The 26,932-nt window shown below is 43.3% G+C and overlaps 3 protein-coding genes across 4 annotated transcripts; 1 reads left to right on the top strand and 2 right to left on the bottom strand.

The window, feature by feature from the left end:
* The first annotated feature begins 838 nt into the window (after window positions 1–838).
* On the top strand, window positions 839–8,703 carry LOC129831245 (zinc finger and BTB domain-containing protein 22-like). Of its 2 annotated transcripts, none has more exons than XM_055894430.1 (4): window positions 839–1,146; window positions 1,907–2,134; window positions 2,578–3,483; window positions 3,644–8,703. In XM_055894430.1, the coding sequence occupies exons 2-4, from the start codon at window positions 1,907–1,909 to the stop codon at window positions 4,595–4,597; spliced, it is 2,088 nt and encodes a 695-aa protein (XP_055750405.1). In that variant the 5' UTR covers window positions 839–1,146; the 3' UTR covers window positions 4,598–8,703. The 2 variants fall into 2 exon arrangements, with proteins under 2 accessions (XP_055750405.1, XP_055750404.1); XM_055894429.1 differs by having other exon boundaries at window positions 1,902–2,134.
* A 133-nt stretch (window positions 8,704–8,836) lies between these two features.
* Window positions 8,837–17,173, bottom strand: LOC129831244 (death domain-associated protein 6-like). Its single transcript, XM_055894428.1, has 11 exons — window positions 17,114–17,173; window positions 15,984–16,240; window positions 15,180–15,560; window positions 14,884–15,015; window positions 14,585–14,701; window positions 14,147–14,378; window positions 12,938–13,107; window positions 11,163–11,322; window positions 10,467–11,025; window positions 10,220–10,352; window positions 8,837–10,006 (listed from the first exon to the last, which is right to left on the bottom strand). The coding sequence occupies exons 1-11, from the start codon at window positions 17,148–17,150 to the stop codon at window positions 9,947–9,949; spliced, it is 2,238 nt and encodes a 745-aa protein (XP_055750403.1). The 5' UTR covers window positions 17,151–17,173; the 3' UTR covers window positions 8,837–9,946.
* Window positions 17,174–18,742: 1,569 nt separating this feature from the next.
* LOC129831243 (tapasin-like) lies at window positions 18,743–26,718 on the bottom strand. The gene is made up of 9 exons (XM_055894426.1): window positions 26,548–26,718; window positions 25,685–25,860; window positions 24,989–24,995; window positions 23,569–23,817; window positions 22,931–23,290; window positions 22,347–22,670; window positions 21,972–22,070; window positions 21,795–21,823; window positions 18,743–20,216 (listed from the first exon to the last, which is right to left on the bottom strand). The coding sequence occupies exons 1-9, from the start codon at window positions 26,603–26,605 to the stop codon at window positions 20,205–20,207; spliced, it is 1,314 nt and encodes a 437-aa protein (XP_055750401.1). The 5' UTR covers window positions 26,606–26,718; the 3' UTR covers window positions 18,743–20,204.
* Between the last annotated feature and the right edge of the window lie 214 nt (window positions 26,719–26,932).

Raw genomic sequence — 26,932 nt, 5'->3', positions numbered from 1 at the left:
TTTAACTAGGTAAGTCAGTTAATAAGGATCAGACCCTTTTTTTCTCAATTTTCACCTAAAGTTACATACCCAAATCTAACTGCCTGTAGCTCAGGACCTGTAGCAAGGATATGCATGTTCTTGATATCATTTGAAAGGAAACACTTTGAAGTTTGTGGGAATGTGAAATTAATGTAGGAGAATATAACACATTAGATCTGGTAAAATATAATACAAAGAAAAAAACATGCCTTTTTTTTTGTTCCATCTTTGAAATGTTATAGAAAGGCCATTTAAATCACATAGTAGTTTAGGTGCAATTTAGATTTTGTACACTGCTGCCATCTACTGTATGCAACGTTTTAGACTGATCCAATGAACCACTGCATTTCTGTTCAAAATGTTGTATCAAGTCTGCCCAAATGTGCCTAATTGATTTATTGATACATTTTCAAATTAATAACTGCATGCTCCTCAAACAATAGCATGGTATTCTATCGCTGTAATAGTGACTGTAAATTGGACAGTGTAGTTAGATTAACAATAATAAAAAAATTCTGGCCATACCAAATATGTCTAAACCCTGGGAAATGTTCTTGTTACTTACAACCTCATGCTAATCACATTAGCCTATGTTAGTTTAAGCGTCCGGCCAAGCAGAACGCCGATCCCAAATTCTTATTTTACAATGACGGCCTACTCCGGCCAAACCCTGACAACGCTGGACCAATTGTGCGCCGCCCTATGATACAATTTAATCAGAGTGGAAAAGTCGAAGCGAGAGCGTTCACTCTAGCCAGATTATGTCTAGAATATGCCCAATACGTTTCTTTGGGTTTAAATGCAGTCCTAAACTTGTCGCCTGCCTTCCCGTCTATGGTGGAGACATGAGCATCTCGTCATTATATACACCTCTCTGGTTTAATAAACATTTTACCAATTTGACTAAACGCCACAAGAGGTCGTATTTGTCATAGCTTGGTTTTAGTCGGCTGGTCAGTATGTCTGACATTTCGTCAAAGGCGGTGCATGACGGGTTGTCTGCCAAATATGATGGGAAACAAATCATATCATTGGAAATGTATATGTAATCAACGGAGAGAAGATAGCTAGTCAGGATAGAGTCTGGCTTTACGTAATTGTTTCAAAGGTGCACATTCTAAAACGGTAAGTGGTGTTTAGCTTGATACATTTTAGCAGGCTAACGTTAGCTAGCTAGAGAGACATTTAGGGCAGTTTTTAGCTGTAGCTAAATTATGCTCTCTTGACTGAGAGCTTGAAGCTACCTAGCTATGCTTTGTCATGAGAGAAACTCACAACACTGCCTTTTCAACGGATGTCCACCGGCGCAGACTGCTGACAAACCAGCTTGCTTTGTTATTAGCTATATTTGGCTACAGCTCCTGGCTGGTTAGCAGGATTGATTGACTGCAAGCCTGTGCTAAGCTACCTAACGTTAACTAATTGCATTACAATATGCTATTTTGCTATGCATGTGGCAAAATAAAGACTACTACTCCTCACGTTTTAATTGTCTACAGCCAGTTGCTGTAGGCTGTTGCATTATCAACAATATTGTTTTTTTCCAGTGTTCGTAAATGTTTTTGAGTCTCAAGCAAGGTGGTGTCTGTCATTCAGATACATTTGAGTCAATGCATTATAAGAAAGCATCAGTAGTGATTTTTAAAGCTTACATTAAAGGGGTCTTGATTGGTTGATTGACCACCTAGGGCAATTTCATATGAATGTTTTGGGCATGTGGTTGACTTATTTTTTGTAGGCAGTAATAAGCACTAATAAAGGGTTCATCTCAGGAAAACCGTTAACTACTTGTAAGTAAATGAAAGGATATACACCATTCATCCACCACGTCATGCAATGAATTATTCCTTCACAAACGACATTTTCCATCTCTTCAAAAGCCTAGATGCATTCTCTGTCCATGGGGCAGGGCTGTAGCAGCAGCAGCTCAGGTGCCCCCTCTGGCTCGGTGGTACAGGTGTGCTTCCCCAGCTCCCAGGCGTCTGTACTGGACAGCCTGAACAGGCAGCGCGAGGAGGGCCAGCTCTGTGACCTCTCCATCCAGGTCCAGGGGCAGGTGTTCAAGGCCCACCGCTGTGTGCTGGCTGCATCCTCACCCTACTTTCACGACCAGGTGTGTGTCTGTTGTTCTGCTTGCTGGTGCATTGCATAGCCTGACTGAACAAAAATATAAATGCAACATGTAAACTGCTGGTTTCATGAACTGAGGAGGGGTGCCAAAACTCTGATTGGCTAGGAGGGGAGCCATGGGTGGGCATCGGCCCACCCACTTAGGAGCCAGGCCCACCCATGGCTCCGCCCCTGCCCAGTCATGTGAAATCAATAAATTAGGGCCTAATTAATGTATTTCAATTGACTGATTTCCTTATATGAATTGTAACTCAGTAAAATCTGTAAAATTGTTGAATATTGCATATTTTTGTTCAGTATAGTTTAACTCTAACAGCCACTGATTGTGCTACACTGAAGTGAGAGTTTACATCAATAACTTTGATCCTGTGCATTGGATGTCGCCAACCATCATTAACTGTCTCATCAACCCCCTCCTCCCCCCAGGTGCTCTTGAAGAACATGTCCACCGTCTCCATCCCTGCCGTCATGGACCCGCTGGCGTTCGAGAGCGTCCTGAGCTGCGCCTACACGGGCCAGCTGCGCATGCTCCGCGAAGACATCGTCAACTACCTCACCGTGGGCAGCGTGCTGCAGATGTGGCACATCGTGGACAAGTGCACAGAGCTCCTCAAAGAGGGACGGGTGACGGGGAGTGGGAGTGCAGCCCAGGGCGTCATTGGGGGAGCTCAGGGGAACCCTGGATGCAGTAGCAGTGAAAGCTCCCTCGGGGCTGGGAGTGCCCAAGCTGGGGGAAGCAACACCCAGCCGGCCACTCACCCTCCCAGCCGCCCGTCCCTGAGTGAGAGCCAGTCTCCCAGCAGCACCAACTACTTTAGCCCCAGAGACACCAACTTCGGAGGGGGAGCGGCGGCCGCTGGAGCTGCAGGGGAGGGAGGCGTGAACTCAACCCCCAGCTACTGTACCCCTTCTGGGGGCGAGGAGGCTTTCCTCATCGAAGAAGAGGATGAAGAAGAGGAAGAAGAGCTCCTGTACCATAGGAAGCGAGGGAGCAGCAGGAGGAAGCCGACGGCCTCTGTCTCGGACCAAGAGGTTGGAGTCAGCGATAGCTTCGGGGTGTCGTCCTACCAAGACGGGGATGCCTCCCCTCTCCAGAAGCGGCCCACATACAGCCAGCCCAGCATCATGCCCCGGAAGCAGTGGGTGGTGGTAAAAACAGAGAGGCCCCAGGACGATGACCTGATCGTGGTGTCGGGTGAGGAAGGGCCAGATGAGGAAGAGGAGAGAGAGTTGGAGATGCTGAGGGAGAGGGAGAGGACGTTCAACATATCCAACATTAGGACTCTGTCTGGAGAGTTGAGCAGCAAAGCGGACCATGAGATGGAGACACAGGTTAGTCAAACCCTTGATGCAAAATATGTTTGTCAGTGGATGTGGCTAATTACCATTCTAACTTATCAGGAGGACAACTGTATTTGGTTGGTGCATTTGGAATGAGTGTCAGTTTCTGTATTTTTGGATCGTTACCAAACTGAATCACTTTCTCTCATAGATGGATTACTGCCAGTCTTCTGAAGACTACCTCAAGTTTGACAGTGGTTTAATGGACCAGACTCTCCCACAGCACCTTCATGACAGCGCTGGTCAGAGTGGTGGCAGAACCGTCTCAGCCCTACTAGGCCAAGTCCAGTCTGCTGCTGCTGCTAGAGCTCAGCTCTTTCCCATAGACATGCAAGGCAACCAGATCCTCATGTACAGACAATCCTCTCTAGATTCCTCTCAACCCATAGGAATGGGAGGTGGTATGGCCGGGGCACCATTTAAAGGGCCAAACCTGGAGCATGGAGCAGTCCATTTGTCAGCACAGGGGGGTTTGGCCGGTGGCTTAGATGGACTGGACGGGGGTGGTGGCGGGAGTTCAGGGAAGGTGTTCATGTGCCACTGTGGAAAGACCTTCACCCACAAGAGCATGCGTGACCGTCACATCAACATGCACCTGGACCTGCGGCCTTTCAACTGCCCCGTCTGCGCCAAGAAGTTCAAGATGAAGCACCACCTGACGGAGCACATGAAGACCCACACGGGGCTCAAGCCCTACGACTGCCACGGCTGCGGCAAGAAGTTCATGTGGCGCGACAGCTTCATGCGGCACCGCTCCCACTGCGAGGGACGGAGCGGGGCAGCTGGCAGGAGCGAGGATGGGGGAGGGTCCGACCGCACTGATGGGATCTCCCCACAGCATCTCCCTCTCTCGACCAGCGAGGCCGGTCACGGTGTCGTTGGTGGCAGGAATGGGATCTCTGTCTTGTCCCCACATCATTCCAGTACAGGTAGCAGCAGTAATGCTGTCTCTTGCCTGACCATGGCCAGTTCTGGAGTGCTCTTAGGGGTTAACTCTCAGAGCGTGATGCAGGTTCAAGGTTCATCTGTGTTTGGTCTGGGGGTCAGCCGAGGTGGGTGTGAGGAGGAAGTGTGTGAGGTTGGTGCTAATGATAGTGTCACTTAAACACTCGTTGTTCACCCGTTTGGTTAAGACAAGAGGCTTTGGAGAGGCATTCCAATGACCATTGGAAAGTGCCCCACTTTGGCAAATGGCTCGGGACCATTGTACAGTTACTTCAGTATACTCTTAAATGTCAAGTTTATTCTCTGTATGACTTTTGTGGCACATTCTATGTCAAGAAAACCAAAAACCAAGAGACCATGACTCACCAATGACAGCTTTGGCAAAATGTTAACTAGAGTTCGAGAGAAAAGTTGCTGTTGTAAGTGATGTGTACTATGATATTATACGCCTTTTCTGCCAGAGAATGTGCATTAAGTAAAAGTGTCTGAAGAAGACACTTGCAGTACTGCCATCTTGTTTCACACTGGTGATGTGTCCACTATCCAATTGCAGTGCTATGGTACAGTATTACAATCCTATTATCAGTTACTAGTCTGTTACCATTATGATAGGTGCAAAACTATACACTGTATAGTGTGTTTTACAAGTTATCCTCATAAGTATTGATGGTAGACAACGCAGTAGTCTGGAGATGAGGTTTCTTACAGATCTTTCATCACTCAAACTGCCAAATTCCAATGCATGCCTTGAGAGACATTGACTACTATTAACAGTAGGGTGGCTAAACAAAGCAGTATCCACTGTGATTCTGTGTGTTTTTAACTGAGGTTTTACCTTCTATGAAGGCTCTGGATATATTTTTATGCAGGAGAAAAAAACTGGTCTGGATCTAAGAGAAAGACGTGTTGTCTTTAGTCTATACTTATCTGTTAAGTCAGGATTGGTAAAATGTATGAAAGATGTAGCTCGTATTTGCAGCAGTTTGATGGACGAAATGGCATTTGAAGTGAGCTTAAACTAAGTGTATATAATAGATATTATGCTTAGATTTATCAAATAGGGAATATCGAACTATTTAATACTAATTTATGTCATTTGACTGCCTTACTATAGCGTACAGTGGGCGTAAGGTTAGAAATTGACACCATTGATAAAGATGAGCAAAAAATGAGTGTATAAAATAATCGAAATACTGAGCGATATTGTATCCCCAAAAATTGGGAAATTTATTTTTATACTAATACAATTGCTCAGAGAAAGATTTTGTTTAACAAGTAATATTCTCAAAAGGTAGGGCTCAATTGACACCCGTTTTCAATACCTTACAAGGATAACGGCACTGAACCTTTCTCTAAAATGTTTTATGAGTTGGAGAACACGTTACGAGGGATCTTGGACCATTCCTCCATACAAAATCCATCCAGATTCTTGATATCCTTTGTCTGTGCTTATGTCAAGTCCGGAAACAGACTAAGGTAAACGTGCCATCATGAACTTTACCCAGAACCAGGAAATGTATGCCAAAAACCTGGTTACCTCCAGTGGTGTAAAGTATTTTTTTGTGAATATCTGTACTTTATTAATATTTGACAACTTTTACTTCACTACATTCCTAAAGAGAATAATGTACTTTTTACTCCATAAATTTTCCCTGACACCCAAAAGTACTCATTACATTTGGAATGCTTAGCAGGACAGAGAAATGGTCAAATTCACACACTTATCAAGAGAACATCCCTGGTCACCCCTACTGCCTCAATCTGGCGGACTCACGAAACACAAATGCTTCATTTGTAAATGATGTTGGATTGCGCTCCTGGCTATTCGTACATTAAAAAAAAAAAAAAAAACATTTAAATGGTGCTGTCAGGTTTGCTTAATATAAGGAATTTGAAATTATTTATGCTTTTACTTTTGATACTTAGTATATTTTTGCAATTACATTTACTTTACATTTAAAACAAAATACTTTTACTCAAGTAGTATTTTACTGGGTGACTTTCACTTTAGTCATTTTCTATTAAGGTATTTTTAAGTTGACAAAAGTATGAGTATTGGGGACTTTTTCTACCACTGGTTGCTTTTGCCAGGAATATGAAACTTGGCCACAAGTGGATCTTCCAGCAAGACAATAACCCCAAGCACACATCAAAATCCACAAAGTAAGGGTTAATTGGACACAAAATAATTTTTGGCCAACAGCCATTTGTCTCCAGACTTGAAACCCATTGAAAACTTGTGGTTTGAATTGAAGAGGGCGGTCCATAAAATGCAGACGAAGGATCCTGTATGGAGGAATGGTCTAAGATCCCTCCCAATGTGTTCTCCAACTCATAGCTTTTCTTTGATAACGGCTCAGTGCCATTATCCTCACAAGGCGAGGTATTGAACACAGGTATACATTTTTACCCTTTGAGAAAATAAAGTATTAAACAAAAAGCAATTTCTCTGAGCAATTGTATTAGTATAAAATATAGCTCAGTAATTGAATTAGTCATTTTTGCTGATCTTTATCAAAATGGTCTAATTTCAGACTTCACTGTATATAGAGATAAAGTGCTTCTGGTCAATAGTCAGTTTTGTATTGACAGGTGTGAGCCACAGGCTCAAAAGAAAGAAGTCTAGACTCCCTTTTAATACTCAAGTTGGCTGCTATTCGTGTGGGATTGAAAGGGAATTCCATTGACTGTTCAATAACTTGCCTGGCTGCATTTCATAACATTTACACCACATAATAATGAATTCAACTTCATGTACTGTAGCACCTTTTCATCAAATCTCAAAGTTCGTACCATTGTATGAGGCTTAGCAGCCGGTATTCAGCTGTCATCTTTATGGCAGGACAAATATCTTTTTTCTTTATTACAGGAAAATTTGGAGGAAAAATGTAGAAAGCTTGTAGCTACTGCACACTAGGTCTGAAATAATGATACTGTTCTTTGTATCTTCTGAATAGTGCATATTTTGGGTTACATTTGATATTGAACACACGATTGTTGTTGCACATGCTTATAGAGCCGGAGTTGTCTTTCTTAGACATTGTTACCGTAGGCCAAGTACATCAATGTTATCTTTACTAATCTGTATCAAAAGGCAAAAATAAAACTGGTGTAATTTAGCAAGCTGAGCTCGTGTTCATGTGTGATCTATTTCAGACAAAAACATGTCTCAACTTCTCTTAAAGCCCTTCAGTTCTCTTGATACAGTCTTATACTCAGCTGGCCCATCCTCAGATTTCGTGTTGAACGCTCTACAACAAAGCTTTCTTAGTCTCCAGCAAGCTTTCGCTGCCCTTAACTTTGTTCTAAACACCTCCAAAACAAAGGTCATGTGGTTTGGTAAGAATGCTCCTCTCCCCACCGGTGTGATTACTACCTGAGGGTTTAAAGCTTGACAAGTACTTGAGAGCATGGCTAGACGGTACACTGTCCGTATCTCAGCACAAATCCAAGCTGTTCTTGTCTATTATGGTTCTGTATTATGTCATGTTTCATGTGGACCCCAGGAAGAGTAGCTGCTGCTTTTGCAACAGCTAATGTGGATCCTAATAAAACACCAAAAGCTGCTAAATCAAGACTTTGTTTACTCTATAATAAATCACTCTTTCACCCCAGCTGACAAACTCTGATTCAGATGACCATGCTAGATTACAGAGACGTAATGTTCTTTGCCTTTCAGCCTATCACATTTGCCACCAATGCTCCTTACAGGACACATCACTGCACTCTTAACTCCTCTGTAAACTGGCCATCTCTGTATACCCAGCCCAAGACCCCGCTGGTTGATGCTTATTCCTAAAACCCTTCTAGGCCCCCTATCTGAGATACCTACTGCAACCCTCACCCTCCTAAAAAAAAACACCTGTTCTACCAGTGACATTCTGTTAAAGGTCCTCAAAGCACACACATCCCTGGGTCGCTCCTCTTTTCAGTTCGCTGCAGCTAGCGACTGGAGCGAGCTGCAACAAACACTCAAACTGGACAGTTATCTCCATCCCTACATTCAAATCATGGACACTTACTGACACTTGTGGCTGCTTCCCGTGATGCGTTCTCTACCTTTTTGTCCTTCGTGCTTAACAATGTTTGTGCTGCTGCCATGTGTTGCTACCATGTTGTGTTGCCTCTATGTAGTGTCACTTTTGTTGTGATGTCCTACATTTTTTATCCCCGTCCTCACAGGAGGCATTTTGGCTCTTGGTAGGCAGTCATTGTAAATAAGAATTTGTTCTTAATTGACTCAATAAAAATTGTCTTCAAAGTTAATTTCTGTAATCTGTTTTAGCATGTGTCACTATTCTTGTTTCCCAAATGTACAATTCATGTTTTACTTTACCTTAAACCTTTACCCACAAAGCACCTGGTGAGCGTTCAGCGAACGAGGTTTATCACAAACCGCTTTAAGTTATCAAAGTTTATTTAAAAGGAAATGTGCCCTTCTCAGTGTACTAAAAGGAAAATTGGATAACAATTATGCGGCCTCTCCCCGTAATCTTATTGAATTGGTAAAAACAAGGGAATCTAACCAAAGCGTCTTAGGGAGATTTGAAAAATATTGAGTTTGATTAATCATTACCACTATTTCCAGTCTCAAGCAAGAGGGGTTCTGAACGTTCCTTTGATGCAAACCAACCCAAACACCTCCTTACTTCATGCTGAGATGGACTACACCAACAATGCCCATCACCCTGAACACACCTATTTCTGCAAAGTCAATGTGGGGGTTATGTCTGCATTAAGTAGGACACCGCTCTACAGTTCACGGTAATGCAAAGCTGTACCTGGTCATTTATGTCAACGCATCTGCTTAATTGTATTCGTTTGGCATCTTGAACACAATTAAACTGACGGCCAGTTTAGTTTAATTGACAAGTTGCGATTGCATATTACTTGGGTGAAATAGCGGCCTTCAGGCCACTAGGTGTCACTTTGCGTACACAGCAACACCAAACGCACAACAAATGATCCATGATCGCACTGACAAAGTTGATGTATAGATCCTGTATTGGCCTTGTATAAATCTAAGTTACAGTACTCCTGTGTTCAACTTGTTCATCTTCTATTGCCAGCATTCTAGCATACTAACACAGGCACCCATTCATTCACCCATCTAAAGTAATAGACAACAAAAAAAGAAAAAGAAAGTCAAATAATATCTAATTGAACTCATTTTTACAGCTAAAATACAAAAATAACCTGACGTGATGCTGCTCCCTCCCTGCTCAATCCCTGCTCAATCCAGACACTGGGGGGAAAAAAATTGGCATATAAATATGAATGTAAACATTGGCGGTAAACTACCACGTCCGTCGCCAGTTTAAATCTGTAGTGAAAGGTTTGCCCTCTCCCGTCTGAAAATGTGTACATTTTCAAGAGTTCACATTAGCAGGCACTAGTTTGGAAGTCAAGTGGGATAGCCTGGTCTCAGATCTGTTTGTGCAGCATAAACAAGACCTGGTTTCAGACTAGTAATGGGAAGCGTGAACACCCAGTACGGTGGGGGCAGACGTTATTCCGAGTCCGATAGGACGATCACTTCGTCCGGGTCACACTGGGTGGCCACGTTGACCTGAGAATGACACAAAATGGACGTTGGTAAGAGGTCTGCATACTGTACAAACAAAGGTTTTTAGTGACATGTCATGGCTGCAGAGCATGTGCATGACACACAGAGGTGACAGATGTTTAGGGGTTTTAGAGGGGTGAGACGTGTTTCAGTGCAAGGGTATGGTGTGCTGAGCATACGTGGGGAAAACCGTGTCGTGATATCATTTACTCTCACCTTGTTTTTCTTCGGTGGCGGGGTGGACTGGGAACTGGTGACCATCTCCTGGGTGGGAGTGTCTGCCCTGGTGGAGTCTGCCTGCAGGAGGCTACTGGTCACCACGCCCATGTACAGAGGGATGTCACTCTCACTGCAGATAGAGAGAGAGAGACAATTCATTAATCAAGTCTCCACAGTTGAAGATGGATAGGTATCTTCCATGGACTTTTTTTTAAACATAATTAAATGTGGGTGCTAGACTCACCTCCCATTGTGGTGCCTTAGATCCCCGTTGTGAAACTTCCTGGATTCCACCTCTTCTTTCCTCCTTCTCTTCCTGCCTCTGGAGGTGTCTTTGGGACTGGGTGGCCTGGGGCTGCAATTTGCTGACCTCGTCTCAGTGATGACCGTGCAGGAGTCCTCATTGGTCGAAATCAGCACCGGTGACGGAGGCAAAGAGACCTGATTCGCCGCCATGGGGGAGGCTGAGGAGTCCTTAGTTTCCACACTAGTGCTTACAGACACAGCCGAAATGTGATTGGAAGAAACAACGTCTTCCTTTATGAAGTTGGTATGGAATGATTCGTTCCCCTTGTCGGCCTCCGTCGCCTCTGATTGGCTGGGGCTGTCTGTGGGGGATTGGTCGACTAAGGAGGAGATCCGCGGGGTATCACCCTGGGAGACGGGGCTGATTCCTCTCGTCACAGAGTCTGTGTCCTCAGCGTTCTCATCTTTCTCTCCTCCGTCCTGGTCTCCGTCACTCCCCCCATCCACCTCGGTTTCACTCTCGTTTGCTGCCTCTACCTTGTTGTCCTCCTCCTCCTCTGAAAAAAATAAAACTCAAATCAGTTGAAACTAGATTTTTATTTTATCCATCTATGTTGTCGCCAAAACCCAGGCCAAACCATGTTAAAAGAGAATTTGAGAAAGGTGCTATGTAAATGCAAATTATCATCATCACCTGGTCCTGCTTGTGCTTTGCTGGCCTGGATCTCTTCCTCGATGTCTGGATCAGACGACTCATCGTCTTCATCATCCTCTTCCTCAGCTTGTTCCTCACCCTCATCCTCTCCCTTCGTCAAGGGATTGTCATCGGCTGTGGTGGCCTCCTGCGCCAATGACTGACACACAGAACAGACAGACAGTGAGTGGTGATACAAGTCCTTTATATACAGTTGAAGTCGGAAGTTTACATACACCTTAGCCAAATACATTTAAACTCAGTTTTTCACAATTCCTGACATTTAATACCAGTAAAAAATCCCTGTCTTAGGTCAGTTAGGATCACCACTTTATTTTAAGAATGTGAAATTTCAGAATAATAGTAGAGAGAATGATTTATTATCAGATTTGATTTCTTTCATCACATTCCCACGGTCAGAAGTTTACATACACTCAATTAGTATTTGGTAGCATTGCCTTTAAATTGGTTTAACTTGGGTCAAACGTTTTGGGTAGCCTTCCACAAGCTTCAGACAATAAGTTGGGTGAATTTTGGCCCATTCCTCCTGACAGAGCTGGTGTAACTGAGTCAGGTTTGTAGACCTCCTTGCTCGCACACACTTTTTCAGTTCTGCCCACAAATTTTCCATAGGGTTGAGGTCAGGGCTTTGTGATGGCCACTCCAATACCTTGACTTTGTTGTCTTTAAGCCATTTTGCCACAATTTTGGAAGTATGCTTGGGGTCATTGTCCATTTGGAAGACCAATTTGCGACCAAGCTTTAACTTCCTGACTGATGTCTTGAGATGTTGCTTCAATATATCCACCTAATTTTCGTTCCTCATGATGCCATCTATTTTGTGAAGTGCACCAGTCCCTCCTGCAGCAAAGCACCCCCACAACATGATGCTGCCACCCCCGTGCTTCACGGTTGGGATGGTGTTCTTCGACTTGCAAGCCTCCCCCTTTTTCCTCCAAACATAATGATGGTCATTATGGCCAAACAATTCTATTTTTGTTTCATCAGACCAGAAGACATTTCTCCAAAAAGTACGATATTTGTCCCCATGTGCAGTTGCAAACCGTAGTCTGGCTTTTTTATGGCGGTTTCGGAGCAGTGGCTCCCTCCTTGCTGAGCGGCCTTTCAGGTTATGTCGATATACGACTCGTTTTACTGTGGATATAGATACTTTTGTACCTGTTTCCTCCTGCATATTCACAAGGTCCTTTGCTGTTGTTCTGGGATTGATTTGCACTTTTTGCACCAAAGTAGGGTTCATCTCTAGGAGACAGAATGTGTCTCCTTCCTGAGCGGTATGACGGCTGCATGGTCCCATGGTGTTTATACTTGCGTACTATTGTTTGTACAGATGAACGTGGTACCTTCAGGCGTTCGGAAATTGCTCCCAAGGATGAACCAGACTTGTGGAGGTCTTGGCTGATTTTTAATTTTTTTCCCCATGATGTCAAGCAAAGAGGCACTGAGTTTGAAGGTAGGCCTTGAAATACATCCACAATTGACTCCAATTATGACAATTAATTAGCCTATCAGAAGCTTCTAAAGCCATGACATCATTTTCTGGAATTTTCGAAGTTGTTTAAAGGCACAGTCAACTTAGTGTATGTAAACTTCTGACACACGAATTGTGATAGATTATTTCACTTATAACTCAATGTGTCTGTAAACAATTATTGGAAAAATCATTTTTAAAGCAGATGTGGAAAAGCTTTGGCTGATAATAACTGGTGACAATTACAGAATTCCCACCACTTTTCTCCTTCTAGGTCTCTTACCTCTTTCTTCTGCCTGTCTCTTTCTATCCGTTTACTCCTCTCCTCCTCCTCCGTGTCGTCCTGCTTCAGGGCGTATTTGGAGATGACCTGCTCCAGGCTGGAGAGAGCCACCTCCCGGTTAGAGCGCAGCTTACGGGCCAACGTGGGGTCCAACAGGGCAGGGTCAGTAGCTGGTAAGAGTGGGCAAAATGAAAGAGGGAGAAAAAGGGTGGGAGTAAGTAACTTTGTAGTCAATCTTCCTAAATAGTTTTCCACGTTCGACCTGATATGCATTTTTTGTAATTTTTTAAAAACTTTTATTTAACTAGGCAAGTCAGTTAAGAACAAATTGGCAATTGCCCGGCCTTTGACCGCAAGGCACTACAGAGGGTAGTGCGTACGGCCCAGTACATCACTGGGGCTAAGCTGCCTGCCATCCAGGACCTCTACACCAGGGGGTGTCAGAGGAAGCCCTAAAAATTGTCAAAGACCCCAGCCATAGACTGTTCTCTCTACTACCGCATGACAAACGGTACCGGAGTGCCAAGTCTAGGACAAAAAGGCTTCTCAACAGTTTTTACCCCCAAGCCATAAGACTCCTGAACAGGTAATCAAATGGCTACCCGGACTATTTGCATTGTGTGCCCCCCCCCACAACCCTTCTTTTATGCTGCTGCTACTCTCGGTTTATCATATATGCACAGTCACTTTAACTATACATTCATGTACATACTAACTCCATTGGCCCGACCAACCAGTGCCCCTGCACATTGGCTAACCGGGCTATCTGCATTGTGTCCCGCCACCCCCTCTTTTACACTACTGCTACTCTCTGTTCATCATATATGCATAGTTACTTTAACCATATCTACATGTACATACTATCTCAATCAGCCTGACTAACCAGTGTCTGTATGTAGCCTCGCTACTGTTATTTTTCACTGTCTTTTACTGTTGTTTGTATTTCTTTACTTACCTATTGTTCACCTAATACAGGCTCTAACCAATAGTGCAAAAAATGTAAGTAAGCCTTTCACTGTAAGGTCTACACCTGTTGTATTCGGCGCACGTGACAAATAAACTTTGATTTGACATCGTATCGTGAGGTCCCTGGCAATTCCCAGCCCTAGTGTGTAATTCTCTTTATTCTTAGACACAGACACAGAAAGACAGACTAACACACACCTCCAACCAGGAATGTAGAGATGTGTGTATACTACATTCTCTTACCGGGTTTGTAGAGGTCTGTGAGGTGCGAGCCGAAGTTGTAGACCATGTCGAGGTGGCGTCTCTCCTGCAGTCGGTTTCCAGTCTCGCGGAAGGCGTCCTGGGAGATCTGGGTCAGCTGCCTTCTGCTGAGGTTGAGGCCGTGGCGCTCGTTGGCCCGACGCACATGCTGCAGGATGTCCGTGTAGTCGGGGGGATTCAGCTGGGCCTCGGGACTATTGATGAAACGCTCAATCTGGAGGTGGGGAGGGGTCAGAGTATATCGTCATGTTTTCATGCATTTATTTCCTAGTTATACTTATTTCCTTGATTTCTCTCATACTTTGGTTGGTTATAAAACTAATTTTCACCCGTAGTCTATTTAACAAAATGAGCAGTGGTCAAAAAGCATTGGGTTGTCAATAAACAATGAGTCGGTTGATTATGTCACGTGTTGGTTACCTTTCTGTTGACCTCAGGGTAGCGTGTCCCTTTGTATTGGATCCTCTGCTCGATCACTCGGCCTGTCAGACTGCTGCAGCCCTTCAGCTCACAGAGCTTATCATAGATCTTCATCATCTATACGAGAGAGAGAGATTTTCAGTGGCTCAAAAAACAAAGTCGTTCTGCAGATACTTCTATCAAAGCCACGTACAGTTTACACATGTATTACTATGTGGCTCATGCAGGAATCAAACAAACCTCTGGTTTTACAAGCACCACACTCCAACCAACTGAGCGATTGGCCTTGGTGATCTGACCTTTCGTTTTAGCTTGTGCTCCTGGATATAGCTGGAGTCCTCCTCCTCCAGCTCGTTGACGCTCAGCTCCTTCTCCTGCAGCCGCCGGATCTCATCATTGTACATCTTCAGCAGGTTCTCCAGGTACGCAATCTGAGAGACCGAGAGTGATGGAGATATGCCTGGTATATTTCATCTAGACCAATACGATGCTTTCAAACCCTTGAGGGTCACCAAGTGCACACTTTCAAAAGAAAAGGAATGGGGATAAAGCTATAGAGAACTCATGGACACTGTCCATCTATGGTACTGCTGACCTGTCTCCGGGAAGCCTTCTTTGTCTTCTTCTCCTTCTCGTCCTCCTCCTCCTTCTCCTTCTCTTTCTGCTGCCCCGAGGTAGACGGTAGCTCCTCTGTCGGTGCCTCCTCTTCCATCTCCTCCTTCTCCCCAGCGGAAGGCTCCACCTTCACGAGACTCTGCCTCCTCTTGTCCGAGTGCTGTTTGAGGACGGTGCACAGCTCGTTGATGTAGACGAAGGTCTTGGTGCGGCTGGCCTGGGCGCGCGTCAGGCAGCGGCCCAGCGTGTTGCGGAACTCCACCGAGGACAGAAAGTCCGGTGAGGCCTTGGAGTGTTTTGCGTGCAGGAAGGTCATAACCTCGGGGCAGTCCTGCGTTTGGGCCGAGCAGTACTCTACAAACTGAACAAAGCGAGGCAGGGGAGTGAATGAGGGAGAGAGGTTTAGAGGAGTGTTCTTCAATCTTTGCACTGGATGGGACAGGGGTTGGGGCCAGAGCGGGGGGCCCCAGGGGGAACTGTTCCAGCTCAATACAAGCGCTTAAGGTTAGTGAATTAGTTATAAATCAGGTGTGTTAGTGCTGGGCCTGGAAAAGAAGCTTACACACACTATGGGATTCGAAATACACTGATTAAGAAGTTCCAAATTTGAGAGTATCATGCACAATCACGTTATGGTTTCAGTGATCTGACAACATTGTGATGGACTAATAGCCAGCAAAGACTCAAATCCACAGCAGCAATGTTGCTTGCCAGTGTTGCAGCGCAACTCATGTATTGTAGTGTGACCTTACCAAACATCCCCACCATCCATGTACCCTCTTACCTCAGTAAAGAGCTTCTGGTTCTCTGCTTGAAGAACGTGGCTCTCTTTCTTCACCGTGGCGAAAGGAGATTGGGTGATGTGAGTAGGAGCGGGCTGCTGGAATTTGGGGGGAGTACGCTGATTGGCTGAGAGTTTAGAGGAGGTGGTGGAGGAAGAAGGCTGAGGCCTCTCCTCCTCTTCATCATCATCATCAAGGATTACAATACTGTCCATCACTGCTGCTGAGGCAACCGCCATCAGATAGGGACTATTCTTTGCTGAGAAAAGGCAAAAACAATGGTGTCAAAATGATGCCTTGGGCAAATTCAAAAGTAACATACCACTGTTATGCCATCTGAAACCTAGGCCTATATCCTGCTCTGTTTAGTGACTCCTACTGTAGTTCAAATAACAAGCTGTTGGTTTAGTGAGTCTATCTAATGCAAAGCCTACGCCCTTCAACGTTTTGTTATATTTATGGTCAACCATTTTTACAATATGAGAATGACAAAGGATCAGGCGCAGTCACAAACACCCCTGGATAGCTCTGGCTAGGCCAGGGCTTGCTACACATTATCCAATGTAATCTCCACCCCTGTCCTTTTTCACAAGTACGAATCACAACAAATATAACAAACATTGTTTGTACGCTTACGTTATCTACAACGAAAATAGACTGGACACGGACCACCAGTTCAGAGTCAGTAACGTTAACTAACTTAGCTAGCTAAACGTATGGAATTCTTGCTAGCTAACCTAATTATTTAGCGCGAAACGTTAACTAGCTGAAGTGGAGAAGTATTGCGTGATTAAACGAGAAGGCGCTGATTGAAACCTATCAGGAAAATACCACATTTACTAGATTGTTTACTGTCAACCTCAATTGCAGCAACACTCCAAAAACCATTGTTGTGTGTGCTGTTGACTAGCTAGCTAGCATGCTACCGTTAGTTAGCAACAAGCTAACTTTAGCTGGCTGGTCAGGAAAGCGCCAACATCTCTGGGTAAAATGGTAGGTGTGACAAAGGCAACATGTAAACAAATACTTTGACTATCTTTATGTATGAAATGCAGATGTAGATAATACAGCTACTGTTTTCAGACAGTGGTTAGACGGTTAGCTATGGACAAAACAATGATAGTCAACTTACGCGCTCGACACCAAAATTTCTCCCAACTCGAGAACATTCATGCCTACCATTGGTTGGTTGTCATTCAGTAACGTCGTCGATCATTGGCTATTCACTTGAGTTTTGTCCAAATTGTCTGCATTTGCCGGTCAGCTTTTTGTGTTTCTGAGACTGACAAGATACATATTGATAGCATTAACATAAAACATTATAATAATATATATATATTCTATATATTGATATATATACTACCGGTCAAAAGTTTTAGAACACCTACTAATTCAAGGGTTTTTCTTTATTTTTACTATTTTCTACATTGTAGAATAATAGTGAAGACATCAAAACTATGAAATAACACATATGGAATCATGTGGTAACCAAAAAAGGAAAACCTGGAATGCATTTCAATTAACAGGTGTACCTTCTTAAAAGTGAATTTTTGGAATTTCTTTCCTTCTTAATGCTTTTGTGCCATTCAGTTGTGCTGTGACAAAGTAGGGGGGTATACAGAAGATAGCCCTGTTTGGTAAAAGATCAAGTCCATATTATGGCAAGGACAGCTCAAATAAGCAAAGACAAACTACAGTCCATCATTACTTTAAGACATGAAGGTCAGTCAAAACAGAACATTTCAAGAACTTTGAAAGTGCAGTCGCAAAAACCATCAAGCGCTATGATGAAACTGGCTCTCATGAGGACCACCACAGAGGATACGTTCATTAGAGTTACCAGCCTCAGAAATTGCAGCCCAAATAAATGTTTCACAGAGTTCAAGTAACAGGCACATCTCAACATCAACTTTTCAGAGGGGGAGGGGGGGGGGGGTACTGTCACACCCTGACCATAGATTGCTTTGTATGTTTCTATGTTTTGTTTGGTCAGGGTGTGATGTGGGTGGACATTATATGTTGTATGTCTAGGTTGTCTATTTCTGTGTTTGGCCTAGTATGGTTCCCAATCAGAGGCAGGTGTCAGTCGTTGTCTCTGATTGGGAGCCATATTTAGGTAGCCTGTTTTTCTTTGTCTTTTGTGGGTGGTTGTTTCCTGTGTCTGTGTTATTCCCCATACGGGACTGTTTCGTTTTCGTTTTGTATTTCACGTTGTTATTTTGGTATTTCTTAGTGTTCAGTTAATAAACCGAATATGGACACTTACCACGCTGCGCATTGGTCCTCCTCTTCTCATCACTACGACGATCGTTACAATGAAAGATATCTATAAAACATAGCAGACAGTTACTGCTGTGTCAACAGTTCTCATTGTAAAGACCAGTGTCTGGCCCTCCTACTCCAAACTGGAACCCGTCTCACCCTGGTACGGTATAGCACAGAACCATTAGCTCATGTTCTCTGGAATGCTCTTTAGGCTTTATTACCCAAAGACATCGTAAATCTCCTCCATCAGTGCTATCTCATAGAGGCCCATCCTCAATGAAACACACACACAATACTCTATTCTGTCGAATAAAACAACCATTATAATGCAATACAAGCATTATAACATAATCTTGCAATTTTCCACATCCTCAAGTCAAGTCGTGTAGAAGCAGAAGCACCCCTAGTCAAAAGATCCTAGGATTTGCATATGATAAGTACTTCTTATCTACTTATCACATGACCAATAACACAAATTAAACAGGCAAAACTGTCCTGAAGATGAACAAAGGTTTTATTACATCCCATCACAAATAGTCTTCATTTACTCAAAGTTGTTGCTCATTCCTGACAACACATTAATCTAACAACTCTGACGTGATGGTAGGAACATCAATAAGAAAAAACGATTCACAGTAGCCTATATATAATTAAATATTACCCAAAACAAACAAAATGAAAACAATATATAAACACACTTCCATGATGAAAAAAATCTATATTCCAATTTTTTTATTTCACCTCTATTTAACCAGGTAGGCAAGTTGAGAACACGTTCTCATTTACAATTGCGACCTGGCCAAGATAAAGCAAAGCAGTTCGACACATACAACACAGAGTTACACATGGATAAAAAAAAAGAAAAGATTGAAAAGAATTGAAGATTACCTTCAGAATCCATAGAAAGCAAATAATGATAGGGTTCAATCTTTAAATACAGGGTCCATTAACCAATTAGAACCACTAATAACACAACATGAAATTATCTGCATCCACATGTACACACGCTCATATGCAAAAGTCTCTTAGTCTCCTAGTGGTTAGAGCATTGGGCCAGTAACCGAAAGGTTGCTGGATCGAATCCCCGATCTGACAAGGTAAAAATCTTTTGTTCTGCCCCTGAGCAAGGCAGTTAACCCACTGTTCCCCGGGCGCCGAAGACTTGGATTTCGATTAAGACAGCCCTCCGCACCTCTCTGATTCAGAGGGGTTGGGTTAAATGCAGAAGACACATTTCAGTTGAATGCATTCAATTGTACAACTGACTAGGTGTAACGGCAGTCTAAGTCGTCCTCCTCCTCAGACGAGGAGAGGCGAGAAGGATCTGAGGACCAATGTGCAGCGTGGTAATTTTCCATGATTTAATTAACACAAAACAAGACACTATACAAAATGACAAAACAAACTAACAGTCACAGTCCTAGCTGGTGCAGACCACAAACACAGAGACAGGAAACAACCACCCACAATCCCCAACACAAAACAAGCCACCTATATATGATTCTCAATCAGGGACAACGATTTACAGCTGTCTCTGATTGAGAACCATATCAGGCTGGACACAGAAACAGACGAACTAGACACACAACATAGAATTCCCACCCAGCTCACGTCCTGACCAACACTAAACAAGCAAAACACATAAGAACTCTGGTCAGGACGTTACACTAGGTATCCCCCTTTTCCCTTCTTCGAGAGATTAATTCTCACACTGTTGTAAAACAGTATTTTAATTTGTCAATATTTAAATCAGTCATCTATTAAAATATGTTTTACAAAGAAAATATTGTTTACCATATTCTTGTAAGATAAATTCATTGGCAACTGCTGTCAGAAACTAAATATCTTATTTCCATGTACCACCTTCCACAACCTTCCACAAACTGTACACATTTATTTCTGAAATTCCATCTTTGTTCCATTACATACTCACCTGGAAATCCCAGGTGTTTCCACATTTACTTCACTTTCTGTAATTGAGAGAGGATAAGGATGAGCCCAATGTGTGTAAACTAACAGACAATGGGAGGAATCCAAAGATCGAATTCAAAATTCACTAATACACAAAAGATAATGTCATCATATTATATAGTAATCCAGGGGGTGGACTTTTAACTAGAGGGATACAGCTTGAGAGAAAAACATTTTTGGGCAAGACAGTGTTAGTTGGGAAATATACATAGATACAGTGCATTCGGAATGTATTCAGACCCCTTCCCTTTTTCCACATTTTGTTACGTTACAGACTTATTCTAAAATGTATTAAATAAAAAAATGTCCTCATCAATCTACACACAATACCCCATAATGACAAAGCGAAAACATGTTTTTATAAATTGTAACAAATCTATTAAAAATCAAAAACAGAAATACCTTATTTACATAAGTGGTCTCCATCATTCTTAAATGGAAGAAGTTTGGAACCACCAAGACTCTTCCTAGAGCTGTCCTCTGCTTGCCTGGCCAAACTGAGCAATTGGGGAAGAAGGGCCTTCGTCAGGGAAGTGACCAAGAACCCGATGGTAACTCTGACAGAGCTCCAGAGTTCCTCTGTGGAGATAGGAGAACCTTCCAGAAGGACAACCATCTCTGCAGCACTCCACCAATCAGGCCTTTATGGTAGAGTGGCCAGACAGAAGCCACTCCTCAGTAAAAGGCAAATGACAGTCCATTTAGAGTTTGCCAAAAGGCACCTAAGGGACTCTCAGACCATGAGAAACAAGATTCTCTGGTCTGATGAAACCAAGATTGAACTCTTTGGCCTGAATGCCAAGCATCATGTCTGAAGGAAACCTGGCACCATCCTTACAGTGAAGCATGGTGGTGGCAGCATCATGCTGTGGGGATGTTTTTCAGTGGCAGGGACTGGGATACTTGTCAGGATCGAGGGAAAGATGAATGGAGCAAAGTTTAGAGAGATCCTTGATGAAAACCTGCTCCAGAGTGCTGAGGACCTCAGACTGGGGCGAAGGTTCACCTTCCAACAGGACAACAACCCTAAGCACACAGCCAAGACAACACAGGAGTTGCTTCGGGGCAAGTCTCTGAATGTCCTTGAGTGGCCCAGCCAGAGCCCGGACTTGAACCCAATCGAACATCTCTGGATAGACCTGAAAATAGCTGTGCTGTGACGCTCCCCATCCAACCTGACAGAGCTTGAAAGGATTTGCAGAGAAGAATGGGAGGAACTCCCCAAATACAGGTGTGCCAAGCTTGTAACGTCCTATCCAAGAAGACTCAAGGCTGTAATCACTGCCAAAGGTCCATCAACAAAGTACTGAGTAAAGAGTCTGAATACTTACAGTATGTAAAAATAATATGTCTCTTTTTTATTTTATACATTTGCAAAAATGTTCGCTTTGTCATTATGGGGTATTGTGTGTAGATTGATGAGGGGGAAAAACAATTGTATCCATTTTAGAATATAGCTGTAAAGGAAACAAATGTGGAAAAAGTCAAGGGGTCTGAATACTTTCCAAAGGCACTGTACATAGTAGTTACATGTAACTACAAAATATGTCTGACAACAATTATTAAAGCGTAATTACCTTCTCTTGTGCGTTAGCATCATCGAACCCTATAAAGACAAGAAAAGGACAAGCATTAGATTGACAAATCAGATCCAAATTCATTCTTTGGATGGACACAGTCGCTTTACGGCTTCAACATCTTACGTGACATTAGTGTAGTTTTTGTGTATCTTAGTTCAAACTGATTGTAGTTACCAGAGCTAAAAGTCCAGGAGACGACCTTGATCAAACCATAGATCCCCAGGGCCACAGCAACCATCGCCATATAGTCCTCAATGGAGGAAGCACTGACACCTGATTGGGGTGAAGAGAGAGGGAGTCAATTTAAGACATACGCATGCATGAATGTTGTATCAAGTCAAATATATTTGACTTTTCAGATCAATATAATTGCATATCAGTAAATATACTAGTATGCCTAGAGACACTGACCATAACCACAGATCTAGGATCAGATGACCTTACCCCAATCCTAACCTTTGCCTTTACAGGGATAGAAATATCTGGCTCTGAATCAGTGGATAGGGGTAACATCCATAAACTTAATGCAGCTCGATTAAATTCTCTCACCAGTGATATTGAGGGTGACGCTGGCCCGCCGGGTGCCTCCACGGTGGACAGCCACACAGGTGACCTCCCCGCCGCGGTCCAGGTCCAGCTTGGCTGAGTCCAACTCCACACGGCTGGTCTGGCTGTAGGTGCTGTCTGGGCCCTGTCTGTGGCCCGTCACGCTGCCCTGGCCCAGGGGCCTGACCCTACCGTCCGGCCCTGTTAACACCCAGCGGAACTCCAGGGAGAGGGGGTAGAATCCTGACGCCTCGCACTGCACTGTCACCACCTGGCCGGACACGGAGAGAGGGAGCGGGGAGGGGAAGATGGAGAGGGAAGGAGGCTCTGCGAGAGATAGAGGGAGAAAGAGGAGGGAGAGAATGAGGTAAGATAGGATAATACACACATATGGCATGTAATCTAAGGACATTTAGTTGACCATGACATACCATTATAAGACTGTACTGTATAAGGAGTTGCAGTAGTTATTTCAGTGAATAAATATGTAAAGACAAAGGGGTTGAGATTCTACCAAACAGTTCTGAAACAAACATTACAATGGTTTAGTATTGGCCGACTTAACAAGCGTATTCATCTCTCCTCACCTACAATCTCCAGCTCCACTGCCACCTGAGCCAAGAGATAGGGCAAGTACACCGTGCAGATGTAGGTTCCTGAGTGGCGCACTTGAGCTTCCTGCAGGATCAGTGATGCATTTCCTGTCTCGTGCAGAGCCGTGAAGTCTAGCCCCGCTCCCTCTTCCTGGGTCTCTGCAAATCGGTCACTCTTGCCGTCGTAGGCCAGGACCAGACGGCCATCGCCCCTGAACTGGTAGCGCCACTCCACGGCGAAGCCAGAGACAGAGAGAGGAGAAGAGGCATCCACCCAGAACCCACAGTCTAGAACAACCGGTTCCCCGAGTCTGGAACGGACCATGAAGGTTCTACTGGACACACTGAGCACCACTGATAGAGAGGAGTAGGAGAGAGACGTTACACTTTAATACTACATTACCTGTGACATTACGTGGTAATAAACATCACAGGTTGCTATGCTTCCTCATGGTGTATGACAAATTCATTTCAATTATGGTTAATAATAAGTCATTATCACTGTGGTGTTGGTAACTGTAAGTCATTTTGATTAGAAGTCCATCTTTATCACTTGTAATGGTTATATATGACAATCTGTCTGACGTTTACAACCCTTGCTCAAGAAGAATGTCATTCCTTTTCAATCATACCCTTGGGTTCCTTGGTTGCCGTGGGAGCACGCATGACATTGGAGAGGCGCAGCTGTCCGTCAAAGCCCTGCAAGGCAGCAGTGTACCAGTCGGCTTGCAGGTAGATCGGACTGTGGGCAGAGTCCGTGAGTGAGGCTGTCCATTGGACGGTGGATGGCTGGGGCATGAAGGGGTTGATCTCACACTGTGGCTTCTGGACTGTGCCTTCTGGTGGGTGCAGAGAAGAACTGCAGAGGGTAGCTGCTGGGTCTGAGGAGAGAGGAGGAGATTTGTCTATTGAAGTTATCCTTTCAATTAAATAACATGTCTTTTTCTGAAAAGCTCTGCCTAAAATGGCAACGCTCTTGTAGCCTTGTATAATTTAAATTACAGGTGTCACACCAAACTGACTGAATGCACCTGTAACAGCCACTGGTTTGTCACTCAAATCAGGCATAATTTCTAAAGAGATTGTCCTATTTAATACAGTTGAAGTCGGAAGTTTACATACACCTTAACCAAATACATTTAAACTCAGTTGCACAATCCCTGACACTTAATCCTAGTAAAAATTGCCTGTCTTATGGCAGTTAGGATCACCACTTTATTTTAAGAATGTGAAATGTCAAAATAATAGTAGAGAAGGATTTATTTGAGCTTTTATTTCTTTCATTACATTACCAGTGGGTCAGAAGTTTACATACACTCACTTAGTATTTGCCTTTAAATTGTTTAACTTGGGTCAAACATTTCGGGTAGCATTCCACAAGCTTCCCACAATAAGTTGGGTGAATTTTGGCCCATTCCTCCTGACAGAGCTGGTATAACTGAGTCAGGTTTGTAGGTTTCCTTGCTTGCACACACTTTTTCAGTTCTGCCCACAAATTTTCCATAGGGTTGAGGTCAGGGCTTTGTGATGGACACTCCAATACCTTGACTTTGTTGTCCTTAAGCCATTTTGCCACAACTTTGGAAGTATGCTTGGGGTCATTGTCCATTTGGAAGACCCATTTGCGACCAAGCTTCAACTTCCTGACTGATGTCTTGAGATGTTGCTTCAATATATCCACATAATTTTCATTCCTCATGATGCCATCGATTTTGTGAAGTGCACCAGTACCTCCTGCAGCAAAGCTTCACCACAACATGATGGTGCCACTCCCGTGCTTCACGGTTGGGATGGTGTTCTTCGGCTTGCAAGCCTCCCCCTTTTTCCTCCAAACATAATGATCGTCATTATGGCCAAACAGTTCTATTTTTGTTTCATCAGACCAGAGGACATTTCTTCAAAAAGTACGATCTTTGTCCCCATATGCAGTTGCAAACCGTAGTCTGGCTTTTTTATGGCGGTTTTAGAGCAGTGGCTTCTTCCTTGCTGAGCAGCCTTTCAGCTTATGTCGATATAGGACTCGTTTTACTGTGGATATAAATACTTTTGTACCTGTTTCCTCCAGCATCTTCACAAGGTCCTTTGCTGTTGTTCTGGGATTGATTTGCACTTTTCGCACCAAAGTACGTTCATCTCTAGGAGACAGAACACGTCTCCTTCCTGAGCGGTATGACGGCTGCGTGGTCCCATTGTGTTTATACTTGCGTACTATTGTTTGTACAGATGAACGTGGTACCTTCAGGTGTTTGGAAATTGCTCCCAAGGATGAACCAAACTTGTTGAGGTCCACAATTTTTTGTCACGGGTCTTGGCTGATTTCTTTTGATTTTTTCCATGATGTCAAGCAAAGAGGCACTGAGTTTGAAGGTAGGCCTTGAAATACATCTACCGGTACACCTCCAACTGACTCAAATGATGTCAATTAGCCTATCAGAAGCTTCTAAAGCCATGACATAATTTTCTGGAATTTTCCAAGCTGTTTAAAGGCACAGTCAACTTAGTGTATGTAAACTTCTGACCCACTGGAAATGTGATACAGTGAATTATAAGTGAAATAAATCTGTCTGTAAACAATTATTGGAACAATTTTTTATTTTTTTATTTTACCATTATTTTACCAGGTAAGTTGACTGAGAACACATTCTCATTTGCAGCAACGACCTGGGGAATAGTTACAGGGGAGAGGAGGGGGATGAATGAGCCAATTGTAAACTGGGGATTATTAGGTGACCATGATGGTTTGAGGACGTAGTAGACTCTATCATGGTCTGTAGATGGTCCCTGCTTTGACCTGGTTTCTTCACTGTCTGGGTCTGTATTGATGTAAAGTAGTGACTTCTCCTGGCTCATAGCAGCATGGAAGCCCCCACCTGGTTTCTCCTGGACAAACCAGCACTCCAGAACTGGACAACTTGCTCGATAGACTGGAAGAGAGAAGGATGAGGGAGTTGTGTGAACGTGAAGCCAACCAATGTGGGTATGTGAAAAAACAGAATTAAATAGAACAAAACAGTATCTCTATGGGTGAAGTGATGTAGACTAGTGTAGAATAAGGATGGGTATGAAAAGGCAATCAGAATAGAAACAAGTTATTGAGTAATGATACATGCTTAGCATTAAGACTGTGAAAATAACTCTAAATCTCTATACAACTGCATGTAAATGAATATGCCAGCTTTATGTAGGGCTGTTTTGCCCGTGTGCATTTTCTACAAGGTATATATTATGCAAAGTATCTATTCTTAAATCAGCAGTTAAACCAATAACAAAGCGACCTCCCCACCACTGTTTCAGGAGAATGGGGCTGGAGAAATGCGACCACTCTAGATTATATTTTGTGTTCTGATGGGATACGACATTTGAACTAAGCTCATGATCCATTTATAAATTATATTCTTCAAGAATCAATGGGTACATATCATAAATGTATAAGTCCAAAAATGGATGTAGCAGCTGCTGATTGCCCCTTTAACTCAATAAAGTTTTTTTCACTTATTGTAATTAGCTACAACCTAAGGTTAATTGGGTATACAGAAGATACAATAACTGTGCCACCAGTAACACATCCACCACCAAATCAAATGTGCCGTAAGAAAAACTGACCAATTTACCGTGCATGAAGTAACTAAAGGCAAGGAAGGATTGCAATATTGTTGATATATTGGTCATGTTAGTTTTCGACAGTGTCCTCGACTATTCTGTAGTCTGATGGATGAGAAAAAATATGGAGAAATATGTCTTCAGAGTTCCACTGTAACTCCCCACAGCAAACTCTACTTTCACTTTCATTTTGCAGACAGACACTGACATGCGCATAGCCAGACGAGGCATAGACAAAGCACCACCGTATACAGTAAAAAAAAAAAATAGTCCAGTATGTACGGTTTAGAAACTACGGAAGACTATTAGGGCCAAGTGAAGATTTAAAAAAATTAACATTGACAGGTGGTACTTGTTTGGTTTTTTTTGCACTATAGTACTTTAAAAAAAATTGAA

Source organism: Salvelinus fontinalis, chromosome 32, assembly GCF_029448725.1.
Source record: "Salvelinus fontinalis isolate EN_2023a chromosome 32, ASM2944872v1, whole genome shotgun sequence".
Classification (NCBI taxonomy): domain Eukaryota; kingdom Metazoa; phylum Chordata; class Actinopteri; order Salmoniformes; family Salmonidae; genus Salvelinus; species Salvelinus fontinalis.
This window is presented reverse-complemented; position numbering and strand designations above follow the sequence as displayed.

Bases quoted from the DNA above. Each gene is read 5' to 3' on its own strand.
- LOC129831245 (XM_055894430.1), top strand. From the start codon at position 1,907: ATGCATTCTCTGTCCATGGGGCAGGGCTGTAGCAGCAGCAGCTCAGGT. The intron at 2,135-2,577 runs GTGTGTGTCTGT...TCCTCCCCCCAG, and splicing joins CACCCTACTTTCACGACCAG to GTGCTCTTGAAGAACATGTC. The intron at 3,484-3,643 runs GTTAGTCAAACC...TTTCTCTCATAG, and splicing joins ACCATGAGATGGAGACACAG to ATGGATTACTGCCAGTCTTC.
- LOC129831244 (XM_055894428.1), bottom strand. From the start codon at position 17,150: ATGTTCTCGAGTTGGGAGAAATTTTGGTGTCGAGCGC. The intron at 11,323-12,937 runs GTAAGAGACCTA...TCTGTGTGTCAG, and splicing joins GAGACAGGCAGAAGAAAGAG to TCATTGGCGCAGGAGGCCAC. The intron at 10,007-10,219 runs GTGAGAGTAAAT...TGTCATTCTCAG, and splicing joins CGCCACCGAAGAAAAACAAG to GTCAACGTGGCCACCCAGTG.
- LOC129831243 (XM_055894426.1), bottom strand. From the start codon at position 26,605: ATGACCAATATATCAACAATATTGCAATCCTTCCTTGCCTTTAGTTAC. The intron at 25,861-26,547 runs GTAAATTGGTCA...TCTCTCTTCCAG, and splicing joins CTTTAGTTACTTCATGCACG to TCTATCGAGCAAGTTGTCCA. The intron at 23,291-23,568 runs GTATGATTGAAA...CCTCTCTATCAG, and splicing joins GGCAACCAAGGAACCCAAGG to TGGTGCTCAGTGTGTCCAGT.